Source organism: Rousettus aegyptiacus, unplaced genomic scaffold (genome assembly GCF_014176215.1).
Source record: "Rousettus aegyptiacus isolate mRouAeg1 unplaced genomic scaffold, mRouAeg1.p scaffold_m13_p_8, whole genome shotgun sequence".
NCBI lineage: Eukaryota > Metazoa > Chordata > Mammalia > Chiroptera > Pteropodidae > Rousettus > Rousettus aegyptiacus.
Window position 1 is genome coordinate 40,489,687 of NW_023416311.1, and position 26,883 is coordinate 40,516,569.

Consider the following 26,883-nt stretch of genomic DNA (forward strand, 5'->3'; position numbering starts at 1 on the left):
TACAATACAAAATCACAAAGTTTGGGTCTCTTTTTTAATACAAATAGCAATTCTGATTTAGAACTAATGATGTTTAAGATTCTAAGGGTAACTAGATATTATAAACTTATGATTACATGTTCCATGTAAAAAATAATCTCTCTGCTATAAAATTCCGAAAATCTTAAAATGACATTTTCTCAGATACCAGCAAAAAGGAAAGACATTTTAAATTTGAGGGGAGGGTAGAGATGGGAGTATTGGTGAGAGATACTGAGATCCACCCACTGTCACACTCCTCGGTTACAAGTGAAGGAATTTGAGAAGACACGGAAACTTATAGAATGACTGCTCATTCTACATTGTTCTCCAGCTCTGGAGAACATAACTCAAGTATATTTCTTGAACATTTTTTCCCAAGCCATAGAATTCACCAAGAGAAAGAGATTGACGTAATTGTGAAGAAGAACGAACAAACCAGCTCCTAGTCGGGAATATGGAATGGCAGCGTGCTGATGACCTCTCCAGATTCGGTGACAATGGCATCGTAAACCCACCTTCGGTTGCAGCGGCACTCAGGCCCACACTTGTTGGAGTTACACTTGGGGCAGGGGTAGAAGCAGCCTAGGCAGTTCTTCTCCAGGCAATCGCACAGATCAGCATCATTAAAGATTAGCCTGCCACTTTTGTCATACTTCCTCATAACTCTGCAAAGAAAAAGAGTGACACTAAAATGATGTTTTCTTTAACGATGAGAATAAATTATTATGCAGCAAACTTCATAAATAAGATCCTTTTACTCTGAGGAAACAGCACCCTAGAGATTACCTAGCAACACTTCAGAATATCATATGGCAGTGATGTCCTGGGACAGTCAGCCAATTCGTGACCAATTCCTAATGTAGCCAGGCCTGTCACCAAGAGTAACACGTCACTTTTTCAGCATGCTGGGGAAAGTAATATTCCACCTAAGCAAAGTATGAGGAATAGCTGACTAAAGCTTCCTCCTATAAATGCTCCAATTTTCATTTTAAATATAACCATTTTTGAAGGAATTTTCCCTACTAAATTACCCTCGTTTTTCTTTCTTAAGAGAAAAGCACTATAGTGAATACATTTACATTTTTAGTGGTGAGTCAAGCATTACAACTTAGTTACTACACCATCATCGATAAAAAAGTAAATAAATAAAACTCCTTTGCTAACAGTCTCCAGTGCCATTGCTTCTGTTCCTTTCTGATTATTTTATACCCGGTGTGAACCGAGAACACAGGTGACCAAGATGGTAGAATCCACTGTTAGCTCTGAGTGGAGGCAATACATTCTGTACCACAGGAGAGCACCAGAGTCTACACCTTGTTTCAGGTTCCCACACTTCCTCTGTTAGCCTCTGCAATGTGCCCAGGAGGCAAAAGGCTTTCACAAGAATTCCACTACCATCTCAAATCCAAACCATTTTGAAATAAATCCTTCAAAACTGAGCTTGCTTTAAAGCCTCAGAATGACAAAAGTACTTCTGTACAGCCTATATTCTTTATTACCAGTTAAAATAAGAAGAAAAAAAAAGTTTGTCCCTAAGCTAGTGTGGTTATGAACTTCCACCCTTGGTCCCCGAGCAGACATAACAACTCCTCTCTTCCTGTTCAGATAAGTAATGCTGTTCCATCCTCTTCTCTCTCCTAATAAAGCAAGGAAGGTTGAAGGTCATTATGTGATTATCACATTTCAGTAGGAATACTTCCAATGAGGATTTATATTTGAAGCATTTCATCTGTGCAATGAAAGCTTCCCTACCTCCTTCCAAGCCCACCAGCAAATTCAGGTGTCACTTGAATTTAAAATTGATAATGGGAATAATTAGAGTGGGCAGTCTTGAAGTCAAAAGGGAGACAGATCAGATTTCACCTTCTCCCTTCGCCTTAACCCAAATATTCCCTGCCTTAATTAAGACACAGATTTTATAGTTTCCTGTCCATCCAATGCTATTTTTTTTTGTAAAATTCTGAACTATTATACATATAAAAGCATAGAAAACATACATGCACATATAAAAAAGAAAAATGTGCCCACTGCCCAGTTTAATAAAGTATTAAGCCTTCGAAGCCCTCTTCATGCCCCATGTATCACATCCCTGTCCCCAGCCCTCCAAGAGGAACCACACCTTGAAATTATAAAAACCATCTCCTTGTTTTACTTTTAGTTATGCCACATATGTATGTATCACCAAGCATACTGTATCTTTCCTTCTTTTTTATTCTTTTTTGTTTGCTTTTTTATCCTACTACATGATTTGAGATTCATCCCTGATGGTGTGCGTGGCTGTATACAAATGTTTTTACTTCTATATGCATTTCACTGTATGAATATACAAGTTACTTATCTTTTCAATTATGGATGGGCATTTGGATTATTACTACTTTATTTTCTTTGCTATTGCAGCGATGCTATGAATCTTCTTGGACATGTGTCCTGTTGTATGCGTGAAATGGCTTTTCTAGGATATAGATCCAGGAGCGAAGACGTTAGGTCATAAGGTACATAGGTAATGCCATACTGTTTTTAAATAGTGGCTGTACCATTTTACTTTCAATTCATGTCCCATAGCTTCATCAACATTTATCTTCTTATTAACTTGCAGAATTTGCTCTATATTTTAGATATTCAACTTTCAGATGAAAAATAACTTTTCCTACCTTGTGATTTATCTCATTTTTTTAAGGGTATCTGTTAGTGGGCATACATCTTCATTTAAATGTAGTCAAATTTATCAACCTTTTCCTTTAATGAGTTACTTAGTTTTCACTTCTGATGCACTAGCAGTCATCGTTCTTATGATAATTCTGTATCCATTGATACCTGAATCCATTCCCATGGATTATTTCTCCTTTGAATGATACATCTTTGTTACTTTTAATCACCTTTCCTCCTGAAGCTATTACTCTAATACAAGGACTTCTGTAGCCTTTAAAAAAATTATTCCTAGTTTGGGATCACAGTTTATTTCTTGAAGTTGCTAACTTCCAGACACATGGAGTGATACTGTATTTTAGAAAACATTTTAAAATCATAAACAAGGGGCAACCTTTATTTGCTTTGTTAAGGAGAATTTCATATATTTTATAATCCCACAGATCAAATATCATATATCATAATCTTACTTGTATTTTACAGAAAAATACTCATTCATCTTTGACATCCGTGCTTTCTTTTTCTGCTGCCTTGTTTCAGGATTAAAGTCTGCTACTTGTGGTCCAGGGTTTTGAAATGCTAAGCATCTTAACTGCCGCTCTATCTGTTGCTATGAAAGAAATAATGTGTATTAGTAGAGAGAACTAGATAGTTTTATCTGTTTTACATTATGTCAAAATAAATTTCCTATATTTTTTATCATAATGGCATAAAAGTACAAATGTTTTACCTAGATAATTAGTTTTGTCTAATTTTCAAAAGATGTTAGGTCATTCTTTCTAAATAAAGAAGTCCACCGTATAAAACTTATATAATAAAAATGTAAAAAACAATCCAGTGGAAATAGAATTCTTTTTATATCTAAAAAAATCAGTTGGCTTCTCTAATATCATGGGAATGAAAGTCAGAATTAGCATTTTATGGTGGAAAAGGACAAGGGAGCAAAGGCATTTCCACAGTTGTTAGCTGAAAAAGATCTGCCGATAAAAAGTGTCAAACCACAGCTAGAGCCCAAGCACACACAGTCAGTCCTTCCCTTCCGTGCTCTGGGATGGGTTTCAGAACTACTCACTGCCCTGGGATGTGGCTCCAGCAGGGCTCCGAGGCACAACGCAGCCACCTGACGTTTCCACTGTCAGTCAAAGCCACATAAGAAGAAAATCTTGCTAGAATGGCTTTCTAGAGTGTTAGTGGAAAACTTCAAAGTCTCTGGGGATCCTTATAATTCTAAATTAAATGTGGCCTAATTAGGAAGACAAGTAACAAAGATGCTTCAAACGACCCTGATAACTTATTCTGAACATGTAAAACATATGTCATTAGGGAAGAAAATGCTCTTTTGAAGGATTTTAGAAGAAAATAATCTGAGTGGCCCCAAAACACATAAGTTAATATAGACATGAAATACTATATCTGGAAATGAAAAGAAAACTTTCAATGTATGAATTTCAAAGTAGCAAATTAGTAACAGAATCTCTGGCTTTTCTAAAGTGTGCTTAGTTTAATAAATGTCTAGTCAGTCCAAAGTAATATAAATACAAATAATATAAATCTTCAAAATTTCATTTTGGTGTGTGTATATGGGTTTGTTTTATAAACTTAACCTTAAGTTGTTAGCATTTAGGTATAGCTGTGAGGTAAGTACAACTTAGTTCCATCTATAACTATTCTCAGTAGCCTAGCAAGAGTTAAAGAACATAGACAGCAGGGTAAGCCAACCTATATTCAAATCTGGGCTCTGCCACTTGTTTTGGGGGTGCCTTGAGCAAATTCCGACTTCTCTAGGCCTCACTTTCTCCTTCTGTGAAATAGGGTTAACAATAGTATCTTGTGATAAGGATTAGGTGAAATGATATAAAGTTTTAGAACTTGGCTAGCACACATTAGGACAGAAACTAAGGCTTTGTTAAATAAAAACACTCGAGCATATTCCGTAAAACAGTCTACTCCAACGGCAGGATTGTAATGCACAGTACACTGGCTAACAATCAGGTGACTCAGAGGCACAGAGGAGATAATGTGAAGTGAGTTAAGAGGAGGGAAAATGCCATCTGCATGGGGAGACCTGACTGAGTCCAGCTTCACACCCAAATCCGGGGCCTCTCAGAGATGCCCAAGTTGGGAACTCTCCGAATATCATAGAATCATAATAGCCAGATGCCATACCAGTTGCTTTTGTCCGATTTGACCATTTTTCTCAGGAGAACTTTTACCGGTGGGTCCCTCTTGAGTAGAATTGTTTTTTTCTGATTGTTCACTCATTTCTGATCACTAAAAAAGTAATTAGGAAAAAAATAAAGTAAAACATTAATTTTATATATCCCCAATAGCTTAATCCTGTGATTTTCCTGTTCTCTCCCTACATTTTAACTTTCTTTCAAAGCCAGACTTTCATCTTCACTTCTGGTTTCTTTTTTACCACTTACTCTTTTTTTTTTTTCTGTTTTGATTATTCATTTATTTTGATTTTTAGATTAGATACATGAAATCACATGGTATTTGTCTTTCTATGTCTTATCACTCATTCTCAAATCTTGTATCTGACTCCCCCAGTCCACTTTACCCTTCTCTGCTGGCGTTCCATGACCAAATCATTTGTACCTTTTACAGTTCTTAGCAAGAAAACTGAAAGTTATGCTTTGCCAAGTTGGCCTGGGTCATTTGGCACCATCGCTCTGCCTGCCAACTGAGAATTCCATTTCTATCAATGTACCTTTATATTCCCTATATCTAGGGTCATTCAACATTGACTGTTCTCCCTTCTAATTCCCAGCATTAGATTAGGAAGTCAGGTTATTTTTCCCTCCTAGTATTGACTGTTCTTTTTCATTCTCTATCAGGTAGAATCCACCTTGAAGACAGTAATAGTAGTAGTAATAGTACTTTACCCTTGATGAAAATAGTCTTAACCTTCCTGTCAGCTTGACAAACTTTAGACAGGCTTCTTCCAGACTGTAGGCCTCCCTTTTCTTAGTGTGTTTACCTCAGAAAATTTGAGATTGTAAATTCTTTCTCTGCTCCATTGAGATGTAAATCTTCTCCCAGCCCCTCCCAGTTTTACAACCCAGGAGCCATCCCTTTAAAATGTAACATCCAGAAAGATAGTGCCCTATTTGTCAGTTTCTGTGAGAAGGTAGAAGTCTAACTCGCTAATTGTTGTCCACCACTTAGCAAACACAGGCGTCCAAATAACAGAAAAAAACATTTGCAAACTCAAGAATAACTCAATGTGCTCAAGTCATAAGTCATTCCATTGACTAGAGTACTAAAGTACTCCCTTAAAGTACTCTAGTATTTTCCTCTGGCTTTTTAAGTGGAGTTGAGTTCAGACTGAGTTCTGCTTTATCTCCCCTATTACAACAGCCTTAAATAAAGTCTTCACTGCCTGTTTGACTTTGTCCAGTGCAATTTCTGTTTTGACACCCTCACATGCTCTATCTCATCTGATCTAACTTGTATGAAGACAAAATCACATGCGGTTGTTTTAAAATGATAAATTTCCTACCAATAAATGGTGTTGGGAAAACTGGACAGATACATGCAAATAAAATATAAAATAAAATAAAATAAATAAAATAAAATAAAATAAAACAAAACTAGACCACCTTCGTATTCCATATAAAAGAATAAACTCAAAATGGATTAAAGACTTAAATGTAAAACCTGAAACCATAAAATTTCTAGAAGAAAACATAGGCAGTTAACTCGCTGACTTCGCTCTTAGATATTTTTGTTGATACATGTCCTTGGACAAGGGAAAATAAATATATAAACAAACAAATGGAACTACATCAAACTGAAAAGTTTGTACAGCAAAGCAAATCAACAAAATGAAAAACAACTTCCCAATTGGAAGAAGATATTCACCAATGGTACATCCAATAGGGGGTTAATATCCAGAATTTTAAAAAACACATGCAACACTCCCTGAAAAAAAACAAATAATTCAATTAAAAAATGAGCAGGGAACCTAAATAGATATTTCTCCAAAAAGGACATACAGGTGGCCAACAGACATATGAAAAGATAGACATTTGTAAATTAAAAGAACAATGAGATATCACCTCACACCTGTCAGAATGGCTATCATCAATAAATCAAAAAACAAGTGTTAGTAAGGAAGTAGAGAAAAAGGAACTCTTATTCATTGTTGGTGGAGCTGCAAATTGGAGCAGCCACTATGGAAAATAGTATTGAGATTCCTCCAAAAATTAAAAATAGAACTACCTTATGACACAGCAATTCCATTTATGGGTATTTATCTGAAGAAATCAAAAATACTAATTTGAAAAGATATATGCATTTCTATGTTCACTGCAGCATTATTCACAATAGCCAAGATATGGAAGCAAATAAGTGCCCATCAACAGAACAACTAAATAAAGAAGAGTTGGTATATACATGCAATAGAATATTACTTGGCCGTAAAAAGAATGAAATCTTACCATTTGTGAGGACATAAATAGACCTAGAGGGTATTATGCTAAGTGAAATAAGTCAGACAGAGAAAGATAAGTACCATGTGATTTCACTTATATGCAGAATCTAAAGAACAATATAAATGAGCACACAAAACAGAAACAGACTCATAGATACAGAGAACAAACTACAGGTTTTCTAGATGGGAAGGAGGGTAGGAGGGTAGGAGGGCTGGGTGAAAAAGGTGAAGGGAAAAGAAGTTCAATTGGTAGTTACAGAATTGTCATGAGGATGTGAAGTACAACATTGGGAATATAGGCAATGATATTGTAGTGACTGTATAGTGTCAGGTGGGTACTGGATTTATTGGGGGGATCACTTCTTAAAGTACACAAATGTCTAACTACTGTGCTGTCCACCTGAAACTAATATAATCTTGAACATCAAATGTAATTGAAAAATAAAATAAAAATGATAAATTCCCTGTTGAATCCCAGACCTACTGAGACTATAATTTGCAGAGAAAAATTTTAGTAATCTATATAATTAATAAGCTCTCCCTTAGGCAGTTATGGGAGATGTTAGGGCAGAGAAAGCAGGTATAATTTTCTCCATCCAGTCTTACCATTAGATCTTAAACTTATTGTCCATATTTTCTTCCCACACTCAATTCAACCAAAACATGTGGTCATGTTGATATTCTTATTATCAGAAATTTCTTTGTCTCCTTCCTTTTGAAAGACTTCACTGACTTCCTCTGCCAATAATGTCCCACATCCCTAGCATATCAGCAAAGGTCTAGCACAACTGTCTCCAAACTACCTGTCTAGGCTCACCTCCATGCATACCTTCACTAGGGACAAAGCTACCTGATTTACCCATTCTCATTAACATACCTCCCATCTCTCACCCAACCCAAGCTTTCCTCTTTGAACTGTGGTCTATTTCTCTGCCCAAGAAGCCTCTCTGATCCCTCTAGTCCTCCAAGATCCTTTTCTCTCTTGGGCTATTTGAAGGTTCCTCAAGAAAATTCCCCGAAAGGTGACCTAAACCCTCTAGCTTCTTTGTGTAACAAATTTTCCTCCTCCTGGGAATAGATATGACCTTATGATCATCTTTGCAAGCAAGAACTTTTCCTGAAAAGCCATCTACTTAATTGCATTGAGAGAAATGAATATTTCATGCCAATCCTCTGCCTAAGATGCCTTTGTTTAAGTCCTTTGTGAAATGTAGGTCTCCACAAATAGATTAGAGGACAAGCATACTTCTTTGTATGCCAAATAAAGCAAAAGGAAATTATAATAGAATCTCACCAGGGACTTAAATTGTAATTGAATTTTATTACAAGCCCAAAATATCTGTCCCAGGAAAAGTCATAAAAAGGTTCAGAACTCCCCTTTTTCTCTGCTTGGTATTCCCAAGGCAGGGGCTCTTAAACAAAGAATAAATGAAGGGGGCTCTGAATTTGGATGAGTAAAGAATACATATTTATTTTCCCTAACCTCTAACTGAGATTCTGGCATTTCCTTCTATTATAATGCAACCAACAAACCAGAATAATGTTAGCAGTACTGGTGACTTTGTTGCCTGGGAAAGCATAAATGTTTTAGTAGCACATCGGAGTTGTAGATATGTCAAAATGTTATTTATGCTCATTGCTTCTTCAAAATGATGGTAGTTTTTAGACCTGATGCTAAATTTCATTATATGTTAAACATGAAACACAGATATTACTATCACAAATTGTTTTTAACATTTTGATAAATACATTTCAATATAATTGGTTTCCTTTGTAACCTTACAGATTTTATATGATTAAAAACATCATTCTAAGAAATGTTGGCCAAAGGGGTCCATGACACAAAAAAAATAAGATTAAGAACACCTGCAAAGAGACAGGGAAAACCCACCATCACCACCCCCACTGATCACAGTGCTGAGAAACTACTGCTTCTGGCCATAACAGATACTTATCTTCAAGCATAGGGGTATAAGCAGTGTGGTATATCCTGGGTTACATTATTGCGTTAAAGAAAAAAAGTGTACAACATCAATTTAACAAACTCTGTATTTTGTCCTAACATTATGCCAGATTGCCTATGAAAGATCTAAAATATGGTGGAACACAAAGAGAAGAGGCTCCCCCGGTGGCAGACCTAACAGACTCTAAGAGCATGGATCCTCGGAGTGTGGCCCAAGAATGGGGGCAACTGTTTAGTACCAGGCGTGGGTCAGAATGGAAATCAACTACTTCACTAAGTACACTGGGTAGGTTAGCTGACATTTTTCTTCATAGCAAGACTGTCTTCCTGGAGGAGGAGGTTCATCGATGTCCTGCGGGCACAAGCTCCTTGATTCATCATGGACAGGAATCTTAAGTGGCACCAGGGTTCATACTGGCTGTAACACTCATCTTCCTTCTGTAATTAGTTCAATTTTCACACTCAAGTTCCTATTTCTATTAGGTCTATACCTCTGGAAACAGTCTTACACCTTTCTTTACCCCTCAGCAAGGCTAGAACTAGTATACAGTCAATGATCAATAAATCCCATGAATATTATGTCAATAAGGGTAATTATTAGGCACCAACTATGTGTCAAGCACTTTGTTAAGCATTCTGCATATTTATTTCATTTAATTCCAAAACAATATTCTGAACTAGATATTATTATCTCTATTTTACAGATGAGTAGACTAAGGCCTAGAAAGTTCACTTAGACTCCATAGTTACTAGTAGGCTGCATGAATATGAAACCCAGATTTGTCTAGCCTCCAAAACTAAGCTCTTTTCAGGATGTTACAGTGCTTCCAAATGTGTTTTAACGATGATTACCATCTGTTCACAGGATACTGTGAAGGGATGAGACATAATCAGTGTCAGCCACACAGAGTCTTTTCAGAAGGAAGCTTGGAGAAGTAGAGGAGAATGCGCTTCAGATAATCTCGAGTTTGCCTCCTCCAGCCCTTCTGTCACAGCACACATCTCAAAGGCTATGCTGGGAAGAGACTCCCATTCATGCACCTGAGCTGCATCTGACCTCAGGAATGGAATCAGAAGTCAGCATAGAAGAAGAAAGTCACATAGACAAAATTATCCTTGAAAATGCCTTTGGAAAATGCTGCATGGGAATAGCCCCCCTATACAGCCAAGAATTTCTCCAACACTGATGTCAATTATTGTTTCTTAGGTTAAGCATCAGATGAAGTAGGAGTCATCACGGTTAAATTATGGTTACCTTCAAACCTCACAATCACACGCCCTCAAAAGTTGCTCACTCTGTGGCGGCCTCAGGAACTAGGTCACCATAGAAGCAGCACCAGGTCCAGATCTCCATCTTCCCACTCACTCTGAGGCACAGGTCATTGAGGGAGTACGGGCAAAATGACTCACACTTTAATCACTTATGCTTATCTTTAAGATGCCCCCCAGCTCCATACGGTTGAATGTATTTGAGCTGACTGTGTCTTGCGTAATATAGAATAAGTATTTTTTCTACTTTTAGCCCTAAGGACACTAGCAAATCATTGAAGCAAAAAAAGTGTTCAGTTTAAACTTTAGCTCAAAAGTTGGTCTCTACTGTGATTCAGTAGCAGATCAAGAGGTTTATTCAGAGATACTATCTGTAAAACACCCGTCAGAGGATATTTAGAAATAAAAGACACACATGTAGGCATCCACATAGAACATTCAAATGGGTAATGGAGTCACGACTTAATTAAAAGGTTTTCATTAAAAGCAATCATAGTAGAAAGTCAAGCTATTTTAATCTCATTCTGTCTGTGGCCTTAGTTCCTTTACTCCCTAAATGTGACAGGTCACTGAGATAATTGATAGGTGAGTGAAATCCCACCAGGAACATACTTGGTAAAGAGAAACAACTGCTGTGCAGGTGATCAATTAAGTTATTCCCTTGCTGCTCCCTCCCAGCCGAATCAGCTGTTTTCAAAGCCACAAAAACTGCTCAATAACCTCTAACAAAATCTCCATTGCCATTTGTCTATAAGAATTAAAAGTAATTTTGACCCAAACCTTTGAGGGTGTTTTTAGATGAACAATGTTAATGCTTTATAAGCAACTTTATTTACAATATATAAAATTTCCTAAGGGCAATTTCATTGCTATATTTTCCAGCACACATGAGCGCGCGCGCGCGCGCACACACACACACACACACACACACACACACACCTTTCTATGGATCAATATATAATAATATGAAAACAATATCATGTTTTCAATATAATTTGAAAGGGCACTCGACAGAGAATTTGATAAGCTATGGAATACAATGTGACCATGTAGTTGTTTTTGCTAATGCTGGGAATTCTGCAGTCTGGGCTCTGAAACCAAATTCCCCGAAGGGCCTGCCTGAGTCAGTTACAGATCATCATCCCTAAGTACCTCTCTATAAGTACCTTATTTATAATCTGGATTTCTTGAATTACATTTTAAATTCTTCACTGCAATTTTAAGGATTATAAAAACCAGAAACCTGTCTGTTTACTCTGCCCCAATGATGAGAAGTAGAAAAGGAAGACAATTATTTTATGAGACCAGAAGACTGGACCATTTTCTGCATTATCTTGATAAATACACTTGGCATTTTGTTGATAAATTTACTTCAAAACCATTCACCCCAAATCTCAAGTGTGGAGGTTATGTTCTCACATCCCTAAGTCTCCTTTATGTTCCACTCTTGCTTTCATTTTTATTTCAGTCCACACTGAAACAAAAGAACACCAATTTTCCCCCACTGTCAACTACAACACGTCAATATCTGATGGCTTGTATTTGCCTCTTCTCTACCAGCCTCAGAGGGACTCCAGTTTAAATACATATCTGGAATAGGAGTGCCTTTCTAATTATGACTTTCCACAGTTCTATTACTTTCTATTTCTTAATGAGAGTTGCCTTGTTCAGCTGAAACAGTAAGTAGTAAAGAGAAAGTACACATACCTTTGAGTTGGATGAAAAAGAAGAAAAAAATACTGAGGAAAAAGAGAAACTATACTGCCTTGTTTCCTGTTTTGCTGAGAAACCATAGAACCCTCTAGGGAAAAAGTCATAGGTCTCTAAGGTGCTCTGATAATTGAGCGCCTTAATAATATTGGCTGAGAGGAGGAGAGGTAGAAAAACAAAGGGGTTTGTGGGGGCAGGGTATAGGTGTAATCATCGTTTACTTTCTCTTCCACCACAAGTCTATTCTAAAATCACATAAAACCAGGAAATGATGACCTATCTCCTCATTCATTTTCCATTTGCAATGAATCTAGAGTTTAAGTTTTGACTCTACTACTCAGTCTCATATCTCAACTTCGGCTGTTCAACTAATAGTAACACCAAACTTCCCCCTGGCTATTTTTATACTTTAGTGTAAATAGCACACTACACACACACACACACACACACACAAACACACACACACACACACCCTGGCAAGCTGCTAAAATATGTATTTATAAGCTAAAAACTATTTAAGAAAAAAACTATGCTGTCCCAAGAGAAAACTAAACCATGTTCATAAGCTGTGTCTAAGACATTTATTAATCTCTAAATTACAACCCTCTAACCATTGTCCTCTGCCACTAGGACTCAGATATTGTGCTGTGAGTCATTAAAACCACTCTATTTGTGAATTATAGGGTAAAATCCACCACTTCATACCTAATTATTTTGCTGCAAAGAACAAGGAAAGGAAACAACAAAAAAAGAGCTTCCAACAGCAATGATGGGAAACCTTAAGGTGGTACCAGATTTAAGTATATTTGACCTGTACTTTATATCCATTAAGCAACTGCTATTTTTTTTTTTTGAGATTACATTTTGTATGAGATTACATACAGTACATTTTGCCTATCAAAAATTTGCTATCTTGCCACTTAAGGACTGTCAATTCCATCTTGCCAGTTAATAATAAACATCAAAGGTAAAAATTCTACCAGATTTTCCACAATCACAACTTACAAAAATAGATTATTTAGCCAACATTTGGCTTTGTTTTTACACAATCAACAGAAGAAGGCACTCTTCACTGATCTAATCACTTTTTTTTTTTTTTTTGCTATAGAAGAAACAAGCATATCAAGAGCCAAATGCAAAGACAGTAATCCTCTTATAACTGGATGGAGGAAAAGCTTTTAAAGGATGAAGACTGTGACCAACTGCAAAAAGTTCCAACTGAAACTTTAAAAAAAAATTAAAGTGCTATGAAATAATAGTGTACCACAGAATTGAAAGTTACTTGCTCTTATTTCTTCAATTTAAAAAGAAAATAAATCATATAAAATAATTATCCTGGATTATTTCTAAGTTTCTCAAGCATAATCTAATAGCTTTTCAAACTAATAGTGTTTAATTGACAAATCTTAAGAACTTTATATCATGTTTTTAAAAGATGACAATTTAATTTTAAAAGATGAAAGAATATTCTTCAAAGTTAAGTCCTAAAATTTACTGATCTAGAATTTATTGCACTTTTGACATGACTTTTACAAAGAATATATATTTCTTTCTCTTCAGATATTCTTAGGTTTTCTAGAGGATAACTTGGATGTAATTTAAAATTGGTTGTTTTTTCAAAGAAAGGATTCACATACTAAAACACTTCTCAGCTTACCTATTAATTCCTGGAGAGTAGAAATCTTTATGAGTTGTATTAATTTATTTTATAAGTTTGTAGTTATCTATATATTAATTTGTAATATACACTGTACTTAAAAGTAACACAACTCATAAGCTCATTTATTATAGTATTGTTTATAATAGCAAAATATTGGAATGCCCATACATAGGGAAGTGGTTGAATAAATTATAATACATTTACATGTACCATAAACATGGAGTACTACGCAGCTATGAAAATAGAATAAGGAAGAGCTCTATGAAGTGAAATAGAGTGATTTCCAGAATATATTATTAATTTAAAATAGCAGATATAGTTAACACTGTGAAACTGGAAGAACTATACTTTTGAAAAGGCAGACTTCCTAGTGGCAATCATCATAGAGGTCCAGAAATGAATGGAATTGGTAACTTGAACCAGGGCCAGTAGCTCTATCACTGGAAGCACACAAGTGTTATCTATCACCAGGACTTTTTGAATTATTCACCCAGGAAGCACTGGTTAAGTACCTCTTATCAGCCAGGTACTGTGTGAAAATGAACAAAGAAATATAGATAGATAAAGAGTAGGAAAGGCATTATAGGAAAATGGAGCTGCTTTGAGCAGGAGTTTTATATAATGGAAGAGAGAATACCAGGAACAAATTTAGGTACAGCAAATACAAAATGTTTTCTGAGAATGGGAAGTAGTCTATAAAGTAATGAGTGTACTATGATATTAGTAAATCAAATTAGTAGAGCAACATTAGCATAATAATTATGTTAATAGTAATATTAAATCTTAGTAAATATATAGTAATTATAATAAATAATAAATATAATAGTACTAAACAATTCAATAGTACAACAGTAAGACAATCCTTTTAAAAACTGTTCACCTACACATCATGCATACTTACACTGATCTCTGTCCAGATTAAAAATTGTGTAAAATCACCTTAATGATTTTCTAAAATGGAGATGCTAGAGGTCCTGAAATTACATAACTCTGCTTATTCTCTTCTGCCTTGCCATATTTCATCTGCCTGCCAGCCACTCCATTTTTGTCATTGGGAATGACATTCATTAGAGTCTAAATAAGCAAACAGCTGCTTTTGCAGTACACCTAGAGTTCATCCTAATTATAGCCTGGACAACCCCTCCCACCCCAACTAGAACCTTCTAAAATATGTAGACTTCCCCTACATCACAACTTAAAAAAAATTTAGTCATTGTGTAACAAAAGCTTTAAAATAGGAATCTTTAACCCAGCAATTTCTCTTTGGGGAATTTCTTCTAAGGGAAGATAAAGCTCTTTGCAAAGATTTAGTATCTTGTATTAATTGCTAGAGTGAAAATTTAGCAATTATCAAACAAAATTAGAGAATTACAACGCAGCCATTAAAAAATTGTGGAAATGTCTTTGTTGAAAGGAAGATATACATATTTAATTGTTAAGAAAGTAGAGTCCCTATGAGAATCTAGAGGTTCCCCCACCCCTTTTTGATACAGTTTTGGTAGATTACATTTTCTAGAACCTTAACCATATTTTCTAAGTTTTCAAACTTATTGACATAAATTTGTTCATAATATCATCATGTTTTCTTTTATGCATGGAGCACCTATGGTTATGTCTCCCTTTTTACTCCTACTACTGTTTATGCCTTATGCCTTTTCTCTCAGATTTCTCATCTTGTCAAAGAAAAGCTAGCTTTTCTTCCTTCTTCCATCCTTCCTTCCTTTCCTTCTCCCTTTTTTTAATTTTTTCTCTTCCTTCCTTTCTCTCTTTTTCTTTCTTTCTCTTCTTTCCATTCTTCCTTCCCTTCCTTTCCTTTCATTTTTCTTCTTTCTTTTCTTTCTTTCTCTTTCTTTCTTTCTTTCTTTCTTTCTTTCTTTCTTTCTTTCTTTCTTCTTTCTCTTTCTTTCTTTCGTCTTTCTTTCTTTCTTTATTTCTTTTCTTTCTTCTCTTCTTTTCTTTCTTTCTTCTTTTTCTTTCTTCTTTCTTTCTTTTCTTTCTTTTTTTCTCTTCTTTCTTTCTTTCTTTCTTTCTTTCTTTCTTTCTTTTTTCTCTTTCTTTCTTCTTTCTTTTTTCTTCTTTCTTTCTTTCTTTCTTTCTTTCTTTCTTTCTTTCTCTTCCTTGTATTTTTATTTTCTATTTCATATTCTTCTATTTGTGGTATATGTTTATGTTATTAACATTAATTTTCAATCCTTTTTTTCCCCCTAATATAAGCATTTGTGGTTATAAATTTCATTTGGTCTGTCTCTGCTAGCCAAATTTACTTATCTTGTCTCTTTTTCGATCATATCTCTTTTAAGTCCTATTTCTGATTTGATCTCATTTCAAAGAAGAAATATTTTCTAATTTTTTTTTATTACATGGAGAAGTTTGTTCGTATTTTCTTCTGATTTATAGTGTATTTGTTCTGCTATGTATTCTTTAACAATTATCTGTTGTTTTTTCCCAGTGCCTTTGCAGAGGTCCCATTCTGATCCTTTCTGATTATCTGTAATCTTTACGTGGAGGCCGTTCTTTCTGGGACAGCTATTTGTGGAATGATAATGGGAAGAGGAACTAGGGGGATGACGGAAGTGAGCAAACAGAGATATGTTCACTTGGAAATTTCCCCACCGATCCCCTGCTCCAAGCATAAGCCTCCACCCCAGGCTGACGAGTGCTCCTGGCTTACATTTAAGCCTGGTCCATTAACTAATCAAGACTAGTATCTGCAGGGCTGATTGTCATCTATCCTGTCTCCCCTATCCTACCCCTCCAACAGTGAGAGTAACTTGTCTATGTATTTCCCATTCTGCTCCATTTTCTCCGTCACTCCATGATGTTTCTCAGGCTCCAGGGACTCAATGGAAGTCTATCAGAGACATGCAATTCCAAGGAAACGGTTTCTAGTTTGATCCCTCAGGGTGTGCTACTTAATTCATGGAAGGCTCTGCATATTGTTAGAGATCCATAGAACCATACATTTGCTCTCAGATTTCTTTCACAATTGAGTCCAAATTTTACTTTAGTTAGTAGTAATTATTCATGATGTGGTTTTCCAATTGTGCTGTTTCCTATGTGCATTGAATAATGAATTTTTGCCTCTGTTTCACACCCCCACAGATTTACCAGGTCAGCTTTGGACCCTAACCTGGTTTCTCTGCCTTTTGTCTTTCACATCTTCACACATCACTAGCACAGTTATAACGTCTTAAAATCATTGTGTCACTTTCCTCCTACAAAACCTTTGTGGTGCTTTGTGATTCTTGACATGATATTCTAGGCCTTCCATGATGTAATCTAAGTCTATCTTCCCAGCCTCGTTGTCACAGAATCCTCCATTAACCTGACTCTAAATGCCAGGAAAGTTCCCACCTCCTGGACCCGCTTACGCTTTCCTCACAGTGTACTTTGAACATTGCCACTGTGAACCATTCCCTGTTGCCCAGTCAGGATAAGCATTCTCATTTCTGTGTTTCCAAGCTTTTACTGTAGTTATTTACATACTTGTCTCCTCTCCTGGACTTCTCTCACTTCAGCTCAGTATCTATAAGACTTCTTCATTCTATAAGATGTGTTGCAGCAACTAGCACAAGGGTGCTCAATACATATCTATGAACAGAAAGGAGTTATGCCACATTTACCATTGGGAATAGTAACTTGGGGATCTGTTTCCTGAGGATCTGAGCAATATAAGGCACTTTTCCAGGGTCTAACCCACTCTCCCAATTCTATCTCCACTCCCACCCTGCCCTGTTAAATTAGGTCATGAGATTCTTGCCTTGCATAATAGGCAAAGTAAACCTTAAGGTTCACACACATGCAGGGACTGAGAGCAGTCCCTCCTACAAATCTCATATCTCTGTAATATGTCTTCTGCTTTCATTATTGGCACAACCTAAATCGCCAGTGTTAATCTCAAATTTCTGTTTAAAAAAAATTAAGCCGAAACACAAAGCTAACATCTTCTTCTGTGCATGGAAAGAAATAACATTAGATCTTACTAGTAGGTATCTCTGAATTGTTGTCTTACCCTTTATTATTTTCTACTCTTACACATATCCTATAATAAATATATTTTACAATTTTTTAAAATATTAATATTTTAAAAGATAATTGACAATAAATGTACAGTTCTCTCATAGTATGTAAAAATTAAATATGTCCAGCAGATGGTGCAAAGATCCTAATCCAGAATTAAAAGATTTAAAAATAATAACCCTTACTACTTCAAGAATGCCATGTGGAGGGCATGTTTCTTAGTGACCGAGGATCAGTCAAAATGGACACTGGCTCCAAAATTTTCATGTATATTAAATATAAATTGTTTGACCTCTTCTACAGTCAAGGGTGAGTCATTTCAGAGAGAAGTAAAGGAACTCTGAAGTGGGAATGTGGGAAAAAAGGGGATGATTGTGTAGAAGATTTTTGAGGAATGAACATGCCAGATGTCAATGTGATTTTGCACCAGGAAAGGGGTTTAGAAATCACATAATCCATGAGTCCTCAAACATTGCTTTTTAGATTTTCCTCTAAATAAATCCCAATATACAAAAGCAACAAAATTGGAGCTATCCTAATTGAAGGGGAGGTTGAGGAGAAGAGACTTCTCTTTACCCTAATTTCCCACCCCTACTTCCTTGGTGGCTGACAAAATAAAGAATAGCTGTTCTTAATTAACAACTATAGAATGAAATACTTACAAGAAGCCCAAGAGAAAAACACTAATGCAGTGTATAGTTTCGCTTTATTACTGAGAGACACCTAGAGGAGGAGGAATTATCCATTTGAAAAGGAAAACTATATGAAAAGCAAAAGAAAACCCATTAATTGTTTTTTAGGACATTCAAAATGTGTCAATATATTCAACTCTAATATTTTTCAAAAATTGACATATAGATCACTTACAATTTATATTGAATTAAATTTTTGATATTTTAAACTGGATTGACTTCAAACCTTTTTATGGTTGTATACGGTTTATGAAAATTATAGGAACTCAGCATTTCAGCTAAAGCTAACGTTCATAAGCAATGTAAGCATATTCTTGGGTTATATTTATATACTAAAGTTTATTTATATCAATAAAATGTCCTTAGGCTGTACTCCCTGCATAGTCTATAATTTTTAAATGTAATTGCAAACCATAATAAATGTTGATTTGACAGCATGAATCTAGTTAAGAATTTTGTAATCCTGTAAAAATCTGTCTAAACGATGTTTGCAAAGTAGATACAACAATCTATTTAAACGCATTTACCTCAAGTTTGTTTTTAATACAGGTCTAATTTAACTCTTTTAAAAACCAGCCGTAGGAAAAAAAGAACCATTCTAAAAAAAAAAATTCTTAGCAAGTTTTTTTTGAATGGCCACGTCTACATGAAGCACTGCCTGTCCAAGGGCTGCCTATTTGACACGGGATATTTCTGGTCCATAATAGACGTGTGTGGATTAAATAACTTTCAGATGAGGCTTCTCAGTATATAATAGTATCTTAACCGTGTCCCAAGTTAACAGGTAAAAGAAAAACCCAAAGTAAACAGGGTTCGGCAGTAAACAGTGAGTTTTAAATTCTGGCTTCTGCTTGGGCCAGCATTGTGGCCTTAAGCCTGTTTCCCCATGTGTTAAAAATCAGAACAATTATACTTACCTGAGTTGGTTATTAAGCCACGCCCTCGGTTCCAAATCCACCTTTTTATTCTCCGCGGTGTGTTGTTAGGACTCAGAGTCTGCAAGGGGCATTTCCGCTTTGCCCGCTCCACCAATAGGGGGCGCTGAGGGCCACAGGAAGCCTGGAGGAGGGAGAAAGGGCTTGCTTCCGGTTTCTATCCACATCACTCCAGCGGTGATTCTTCCTCCTGATTGTGGTGTGGCTGTTGGATTTCAGTTCCCGAGACTCACCCCCGCCCCACCCCCAGTTTTCCAGACCTTTCCTAGTATGTTCTCTCACAGATACCACCACTCAGAGTCACTTCCTCAGAGGTCCGGGTGCAGCTCCAAGGAGCTGTCATCTGAGTTCCCGGGGTGTTGGCGCCAGTCCAGCGGATCCCCTCCTTAAGTGCTGGATCCCGGCTCCACCTGACTCTTGCCAGCTTCTGAGGAACCACCATTAGCTTCTAGGTTCTAAATAACCCCATTCCTTCCCTTTGTTGTTCTTGCCCTAGGGGTGCTATTTCTTGCAGTGCCTATCTTGGTGTTATCTTGGTGTACTGTTTTGCCTTTTCAGTCCCCTATATACAAATTCCTTATGATAAGTTTTCTTAGTCAAAAAAAAGCTGATCTGGTTTCTGTTTTCCTGACTGGAGCCTGAATGATACCAGTGGACTTCTAGGTGCCCTGTCCTTGAACACAGCAGTGATCCTTGTGCTACCATGATTAATCAGGTGGTTGATGACAATGAAATGCCTACTGAAGCAAGTGGCTTTGGGACCCAGTGGCTACTGTGTCTAACCACTGTCTGTGACTGCAAGGATATAGGATAGAATGGCTATTTTTGAGTGTGTTGGATGATTACAGAAAGAAAATGATCAGCTCAAGTCATAGAAAACCAGAGAACTGCAAAGGCAGTTCTAAAAAAATCTCTTAATTTTTGATGTAGGATGCATCATTATGACAAGTTGAATTCATGGCCTTGCAGAGTCTTTACCATGAGAGTTAGGGCATTGATTGGAAAGGAGTGAGATCTTGACATTTGGAATGAGAACATCTGGGTGGACTCAAACAAAACAGAAAATTTCGTACTCCCTAGGCCAGGCTTCTACATTGTAGTAACTCCAACCTTTGCCCTTTATTGTCCAGCCCTATGGGAAAGAACTACTTCCTGTACTATATCTTAGGTATCTTCTTTTGCTCTTTCACTTCTCTAATAGCTGTTAAATCCCTAACATTAAAATCTCTTTGGTAAAACAAACAAATAAAATGGTCTGGTTTCTGTTTTTCTGACTGGATCTTAATGGATACACTGTCTTATGGGGTTATTCTGGGGATGTGACAAAGTATTCATAGCACATAGCTGAGTATATCATGTAGAGGGCATTCAATCGGTAGTGGTGTTTTCCTGGTGACCACATCTCTAATTTATTATGCTACTTAGAGTTGGATAGATCATAACTTCTCTCTGAACTTATTTATAAAATGAGTATATTTTCTCTAAAATTTGGAGTATGTTTAACTTTGTCTTTAATGAAATGTTTAATAGATAATTTCAGGATTGTGACTAGGGCCATTACCAAGTTTTAAAATAAAATGGGGTTAGAGGGAGATGAGGGAGAACATCTACCTCACGGAGAAATAATTACTCTCATCCTACTTACCCCTTATAGGAGCTCGCAAATACTGAAGCCACCGTCTAGTGGCTTCAGTTAGGAAGGCCTTCTGTTCATGATTGGGAAGTTCAAAAAACACTTTCTGAAAGAAAACATATTTTCTGTTATAGAGCATTCTTAGAACAGTTCCTAAATGAAGCATTGGACCTCAGGCATCACTAAAGATTGTTCGGGTTCATGGGAACTGATGGGACTAACAGACTGTGTCGACCCCAACTAAGATATGCTAACATTGAAGGGCCACTTTAAATGATAAAGTGATCATTGCACTGAAAATAAAAAAGAAGGAACTCCTCCAAACTCCATGCTTAGCACTCCTTTACTCCTCTTATACATATAAGTATAGGTATATGTATATACATATAGGTATACGTATATGTATATGTAATCTATATAAACCCCCATGGTCCAGGACTCATCAAGATAGCTCACTTTCAGCAGTTCAGCATTGTTTGTGAGAGACAGTAAAGAGAGATGATGCCTTCAATTTGTCCCACTTAATATCCTGCTGTTTCTTTTCCAGGGCAATCAAAACAATCAACGTGCAGTTCAGCCTAGGACAAGCAGGCATACAAACACACATACTATTTATGCACGCACACATACGTATACTGGGTTTTATGTACATATGTATACACAAATAGCCTTTTAATTAAAAGAATTTTTTCCAGCATTATTGAAATATAATAGACAATTAGTTGCTCATATTTACATTGTACAATTCAATTAGTTTTTTTTCAATTATAGTTTGCATGCAATAATATATTAGTTTCAGCTAATGATTTGAAATCTATATAACTCAAAGTGATCACCCCACTAAATCTAGTACCCTTCTTCCCCCTTACATATTTATTACACCATTAACTATTTTTCTTACACTACACTTTATATCTCCATGTATATTTTGTAACTATCCATTTGCACTTCTTAATCCCTCCGTCCTTTTTCACCATCCCTCCATGGCCCCCATCTAGTAGCCCTCAAAATATTCTCTGTATCTACGAGTTTATTTCTGTTTTTTTGTTGCTGCTGTTGTTTATTTTGTTCTTTAGGTTCCACATGTACATGAAATCACATGGTATTTGTCTATGACTCATTCCATTCAGCACATACCTCTAGGTCCAACAAGGCAATATCTTTTTCCATCCCCTTACTGTTAGTCTGTATGAATCTTTTAATCTGAAGTGAGTCTCTCATAGGCAGCATATGTAGGGGTATTGTTTTCTTATCCATTCAACCACTCTGTCTTTTGGTTTGAGCACTTAATTCTTTGCTATTTGAGATACTCATTGATAGATATAGTTATTACCATTCTTTATTCATGTTTTTGATACATGTTTTCTCTTCTTAAAGAAATTCTTTCAACAATTCCTGTAATACTGACTTGGTGTTGATGAATTCCTTTAGGTTCCTCCCCCCGCCCCCCCCCCCACCCCAGTTTGGGAAGCTCTTTATCTGTCCTTTGACTCTAAATGATAGCATTGCTGGGTAAAGTATTCTTGGTTGTACATCCTGGTTTTTTCTCACTTTGAATATTTTGTGCCAAAGCCTTCTGTTCTACAAAGTTTCTTTTGAGAAATCAGCTGCCAGTCTTATGGGTGCTCCCCTGTAGATAACTAACTGATTTTCTCTTGCTGCTTTCAAGATTCTCTCTTTGTATTTAACCTTTGGCATGTAAATTATGTGTCTTGCTGTGGGCCTCTTTGGGTTCATTTTTTGGAGACTTTCTGAGCTTCCTGGGGTTGTATGTCTATTTCCTTCACCATGTTAGGGAAATTTTCCATTATTTCTTCAAATATATTTTCAACTTCTTGTTATCCCTCTTTAAGCACCCCTATGACATGGATGTTGTTACCCTTAATTTTGTCCCATAGGTTTCTTAAATTATTATTATATCCTTGGTTATGTTTTCTTGCCATTCCGATTGGATGTCCTTGGCTTCCCATCCTTTATATTGGCAGTTCAATCCTCTTCATCCATTCTGTTGATTCCTTCTAATATATTCTTCATCTTAGATAATGCATTCTTCATTTCTGGCTGGTTCCCTTTTATAATCTCCATTTCCATTCTTACGTTTTTTATTTCTTTGTTAAAGTTCCCACTGAGTTCACCTACACTTCTCTTAATTTCATTGAGCATCTTTATAACCAGTGTTTTGAACTCTGCATCTGCTAGATTGCTTGACTCTATTATTCCTGGATATCTGTTCTGTTCTCTCATATGGTTTCTGCTTCTTTGTCTTCCCATTTTGGCTGCCTTTCTGTGTCTGTTTCTATGTGCTAAGCAAAGCACCTAAGTCTCTCAATCTTATTAGCATGGCTTTATGTAGTAGGTGGCACAGTTCTGAGAGGAGTTTAGTTGCAGGCCAAATTCAGGCCCAGCCTGTGACACTCCAGTGCTACTCGTTAAGATTCAGCAAACAATCCACAGATGCTCTGTTTATAGTTGCCTCAAAAGGCTATGCCAGAAACTGAGGTCAGCTGCCACTAGTGTGAGTCTTGGAGCTGCTCAGCAAGAAACACAGGATTCACCGAGGACCCAACTGAATATGACTTGGGTGGGACCACGAGTTGGGGAAGGCGGACTTTCAGGAATCCTCTGGGTGAAGCAACCTCTGTTATCCAGTTTGATGACATTTCAGCTATGGCAGCGCTACTATGTCTGCACACTGGGAGGGGAAAGGGCTCAACAGAGGGACCATGGATACTGCTGGCACTTCTGCCCAGGAGAGAGCCTAATTTCTGGCTCTTGGTTGGACAACTCAGTGTCACCCTGTAAGTCCCTGGTGTCCCCAAGCAGCCCACCTGGTGCTGGTGCTCAGATCAAGCAGGTCTGTCACCATGAAAATCCAGTTATAGACATGGCCCCTTTAAGAGGCATCTGCAGCTGCCCACTACCACTGCTACAGCCTCTGTCCCACTCAGCTGCTGGGGACCAGTAATCCTCGCGTCCTCGCCCCCTGTTAGCTTCTATCATACAGGGTGATTTCTTATTTCTCTCCCTAGTTTTAGAGCTGCTGTTCTTCTAGATCCCAGGCAACTTTGCTCGCTGTTTGTCCTGTGTTTCTGTCACAACTTTGATATGGTCGCAAGAGGGATGGACAAAGCCTCTATCACCTATTCCAGTTTTCTTCCTCTGCACAAATAGCCATTTCTCACAAAATAAACTTTTAGCAAAGTTATAATATACTTTTAAGAATACAGCTTACATAGGAAAATTCCTATACAAATGCCTGCAATTATTTTAAAAATTCTGATTCAAGGATATTAATTTTTTAAATAGTGCAGAAGTCTCTCTGTATTTTTAATTCTGTATCTCTAAATCACATTTAGAATGTTAAAGTCATGTTATAGCAATCAAATCACAATAATTTTTATTCATCTAGTTAGATTTTATTAATGAGAAAGCAATGGAAGTAGCTCCTATATGTACCTAGCAGATAGTGTTCATTAAATCAAAATAGTAGTTCTTAAGAATACATAGCTATATAGCAACTATTGCATACTATACAACTTCTAGACTTACATATCATTTATCACTAGTTATATGAAACGGCAATGTATTATTGAGGCATTACTGTACATAGGTTGTCGAGTTGTTGCCATAGTAACTTCAAGGTCACATTCATATATGTATATTATATAGTTTTATTTTTTAGTAATTCCAGAAACATAAATGCTACAAACTTACAAATAAGTTTTATATAAACTTTATTTGAAAGTTTAATGATTTACATTTATTTTACATTAATGTAGCTTTGTTAATTTTGAGTAATAAATTTTTAGTCTAATTTTATAGTTCCTTTGGTTTAAGATGGAAAATATTGGCTTAAACAAGAAATTGATTCTTTTTGGACAACTTGTGTTTTTACTTTGTGCTTATTGACATGTTTAATAGATAACTTCAGGATGTGACTATGGCCATTACCAAGTTTGAAAGAAAAAATGATTTAAAAGAAAAATGCATTGTTGTTCTAATAAAAACTTTTCTTTATTTTCAAGTATAATTTGTTTAATCTCAAATATATAAAAAAGTTGGAATTACAGTCAAAATAATTTTTTTCCTGAATCATTAAGAGGAAATTTTCACCCAATACTTCATTCACCCCCTGATATATATTTCCTCCAACCAGAAATTTTTTTCCTACATAAATATAACACAATTACCAATGTTGGAAAATTAACACTGATACATTTCTAGTACCTAATCCTCAGACTCCATTCAAATTTTTACAGTTGTTCCAATAATGTCCTTTATAACAAAAGGATTCAGTTCAGAATCACATTACATTTTGTCATGTATCTTTAATCTCCTTCAGTTTAAAACAGTCCTTCATCTTTCCTTGATTTTCATGACATTGACACTTTTGAAGACTATTTGCTAGTATGAACCTTAGTTTGACTTTGTCTGATGTTTCCTCATAATTAGATTCATGCATGTTATGTGGATTTTTCAGAAATGTAACAAAAATAATGCTGTATTTTTGTCATTTTACCTCATTAACTGTAACAATTTTTTTTTTTTACTTATGCTACTGTAATGATGTTCATAGTGATTTGTTGGTTAAGGTGATGTCTACCAGGCTTTTCCACTGTAAATTACTCACTTGCCCTTTGCAATTTATCAGTATTTTGAGGGACGTTAATTCTGCAGTTGTTTATAGTCTTTTCCACGTCAAAATTTTGAATTCTTCATTATTTAGACATATAAGTATAGATTCATGAACCTCTATTTTATTCTTTTACTGTCTTTATTATGATGCTCAAATTTTCCTAGATTTAATTAATAGGGCCCCTTCAAGCTGGCTTTTGTACCCTGCAATATTCCCCATCTTTGAGCAATTCCTTGTCTTTTGGTACAAAAAGATATTCCATCTCAAATTGTTCCCTTTTTGCCCTAGTGCTGAAATCAGCCATTTCCCCCAAGGAACCCTGGTTCTTTTAGTAGAGCATGGTATTTAGAAGCCAAGATCTGGACACTGGCTGTGCTCAATGTTATTAACATGTTGGTGCTCTCAGGCTTTCTAAGTTGAAAAGCTGGGGTGTCTATATCAATAGTCATAGCCATATCTATTTCTCTCTCTCTCTCTCTATATATATATATATATATCTAAAGCTATATGTATCTACATAGAGACAATGAGCAAGATATATCTACAAATACATATACATGTATATGTATAAACCGATCCATGTATTGAGAACTGTGAGAACCATTCACATCAATACCTCTAATTTCGATGCAACAACAAAAGGTTCATTCTAGTTTTTTTCCTTTTGAATAGCTGCAACTTCCTTCTCCAACAGTGAGAAATTTGGATTCTATTATTATTTGTATATTTTCCTCTTGGATCCATACCCTTGTGGTAACCATGCTCCCACCTCTGCCTCTCCCCATTCCTATGTGGATGCCCTCCTCACTCTCCTCGGTCTCTGAAACTTCATGCTGGGCCACTCCACACTTGGTCTGGACCTCCTTTGCACCCACTAGGACTTGGACTCCCCATTCTCACCCTGTCTGGGCTTTGACTACCCATGCTGGTGGTTCCCTTGCATAGATGTCCTCTTGACTCTGTTTAGCTCTGACTCTCCATGTTATAAGCCTCCTCCCTGTACTGTGTGGTCATCCAGATAACTCTTCTTGGGCTCTGACATCCTGTGCCAAGCTGCTCCCATTGTGTGGACTCCCTCTTCACCCCACTCACACTCTCACACCCTATTCCAGACCAGGGGCCACCACAGCTCCCCTTTGGCTCCGACTGGTGTAGATACCTACCTTGCTCTGCCTCGCCTTTAGGACTAAACTCTTTGTGAAACAAAGAGAAGATGAAGAGTCCAGATAATTCCTAAATATGTTTGTTGTAAGGAATATC

The 26,883-nt window shown here is 36.4% G+C and overlaps 1 protein-coding gene across 3 annotated transcripts; it reads right to left on the reverse strand.

Moving 5' to 3' along the window:
• On the reverse strand, positions 1-19,506 carry ARL14EPL (ADP ribosylation factor like GTPase 14 effector protein like). Of its 3 annotated transcripts, none has more exons than XM_016120897.2 (4): positions 19,337-19,506; positions 4,834-4,938; positions 3,138-3,277; positions 1-686 (listed from the first exon to the last, which is right to left on the reverse strand). In XM_016120897.2, the coding sequence occupies exons 2-4, from the start codon at positions 4,927-4,929 to the stop codon at positions 464-466; spliced, it is 459 nt and encodes a 152-aa protein (XP_015976383.1). In that variant the 5' UTR covers positions 4,930-4,938; positions 19,337-19,506; the 3' UTR covers positions 1-463. The 3 variants fall into 3 exon arrangements, with proteins under 3 accessions (XP_015976383.1, XP_015976385.1, XP_015976384.1); XM_016120899.2 differs by lacking the exon at positions 19,337-19,506 and adding an exon at positions 17,194-17,339; XM_016120898.2 differs by lacking the exon at positions 19,337-19,506 and adding an exon at positions 12,045-12,075.
• Between the last annotated feature and the right edge of the window lie 7,377 nt (positions 19,507-26,883).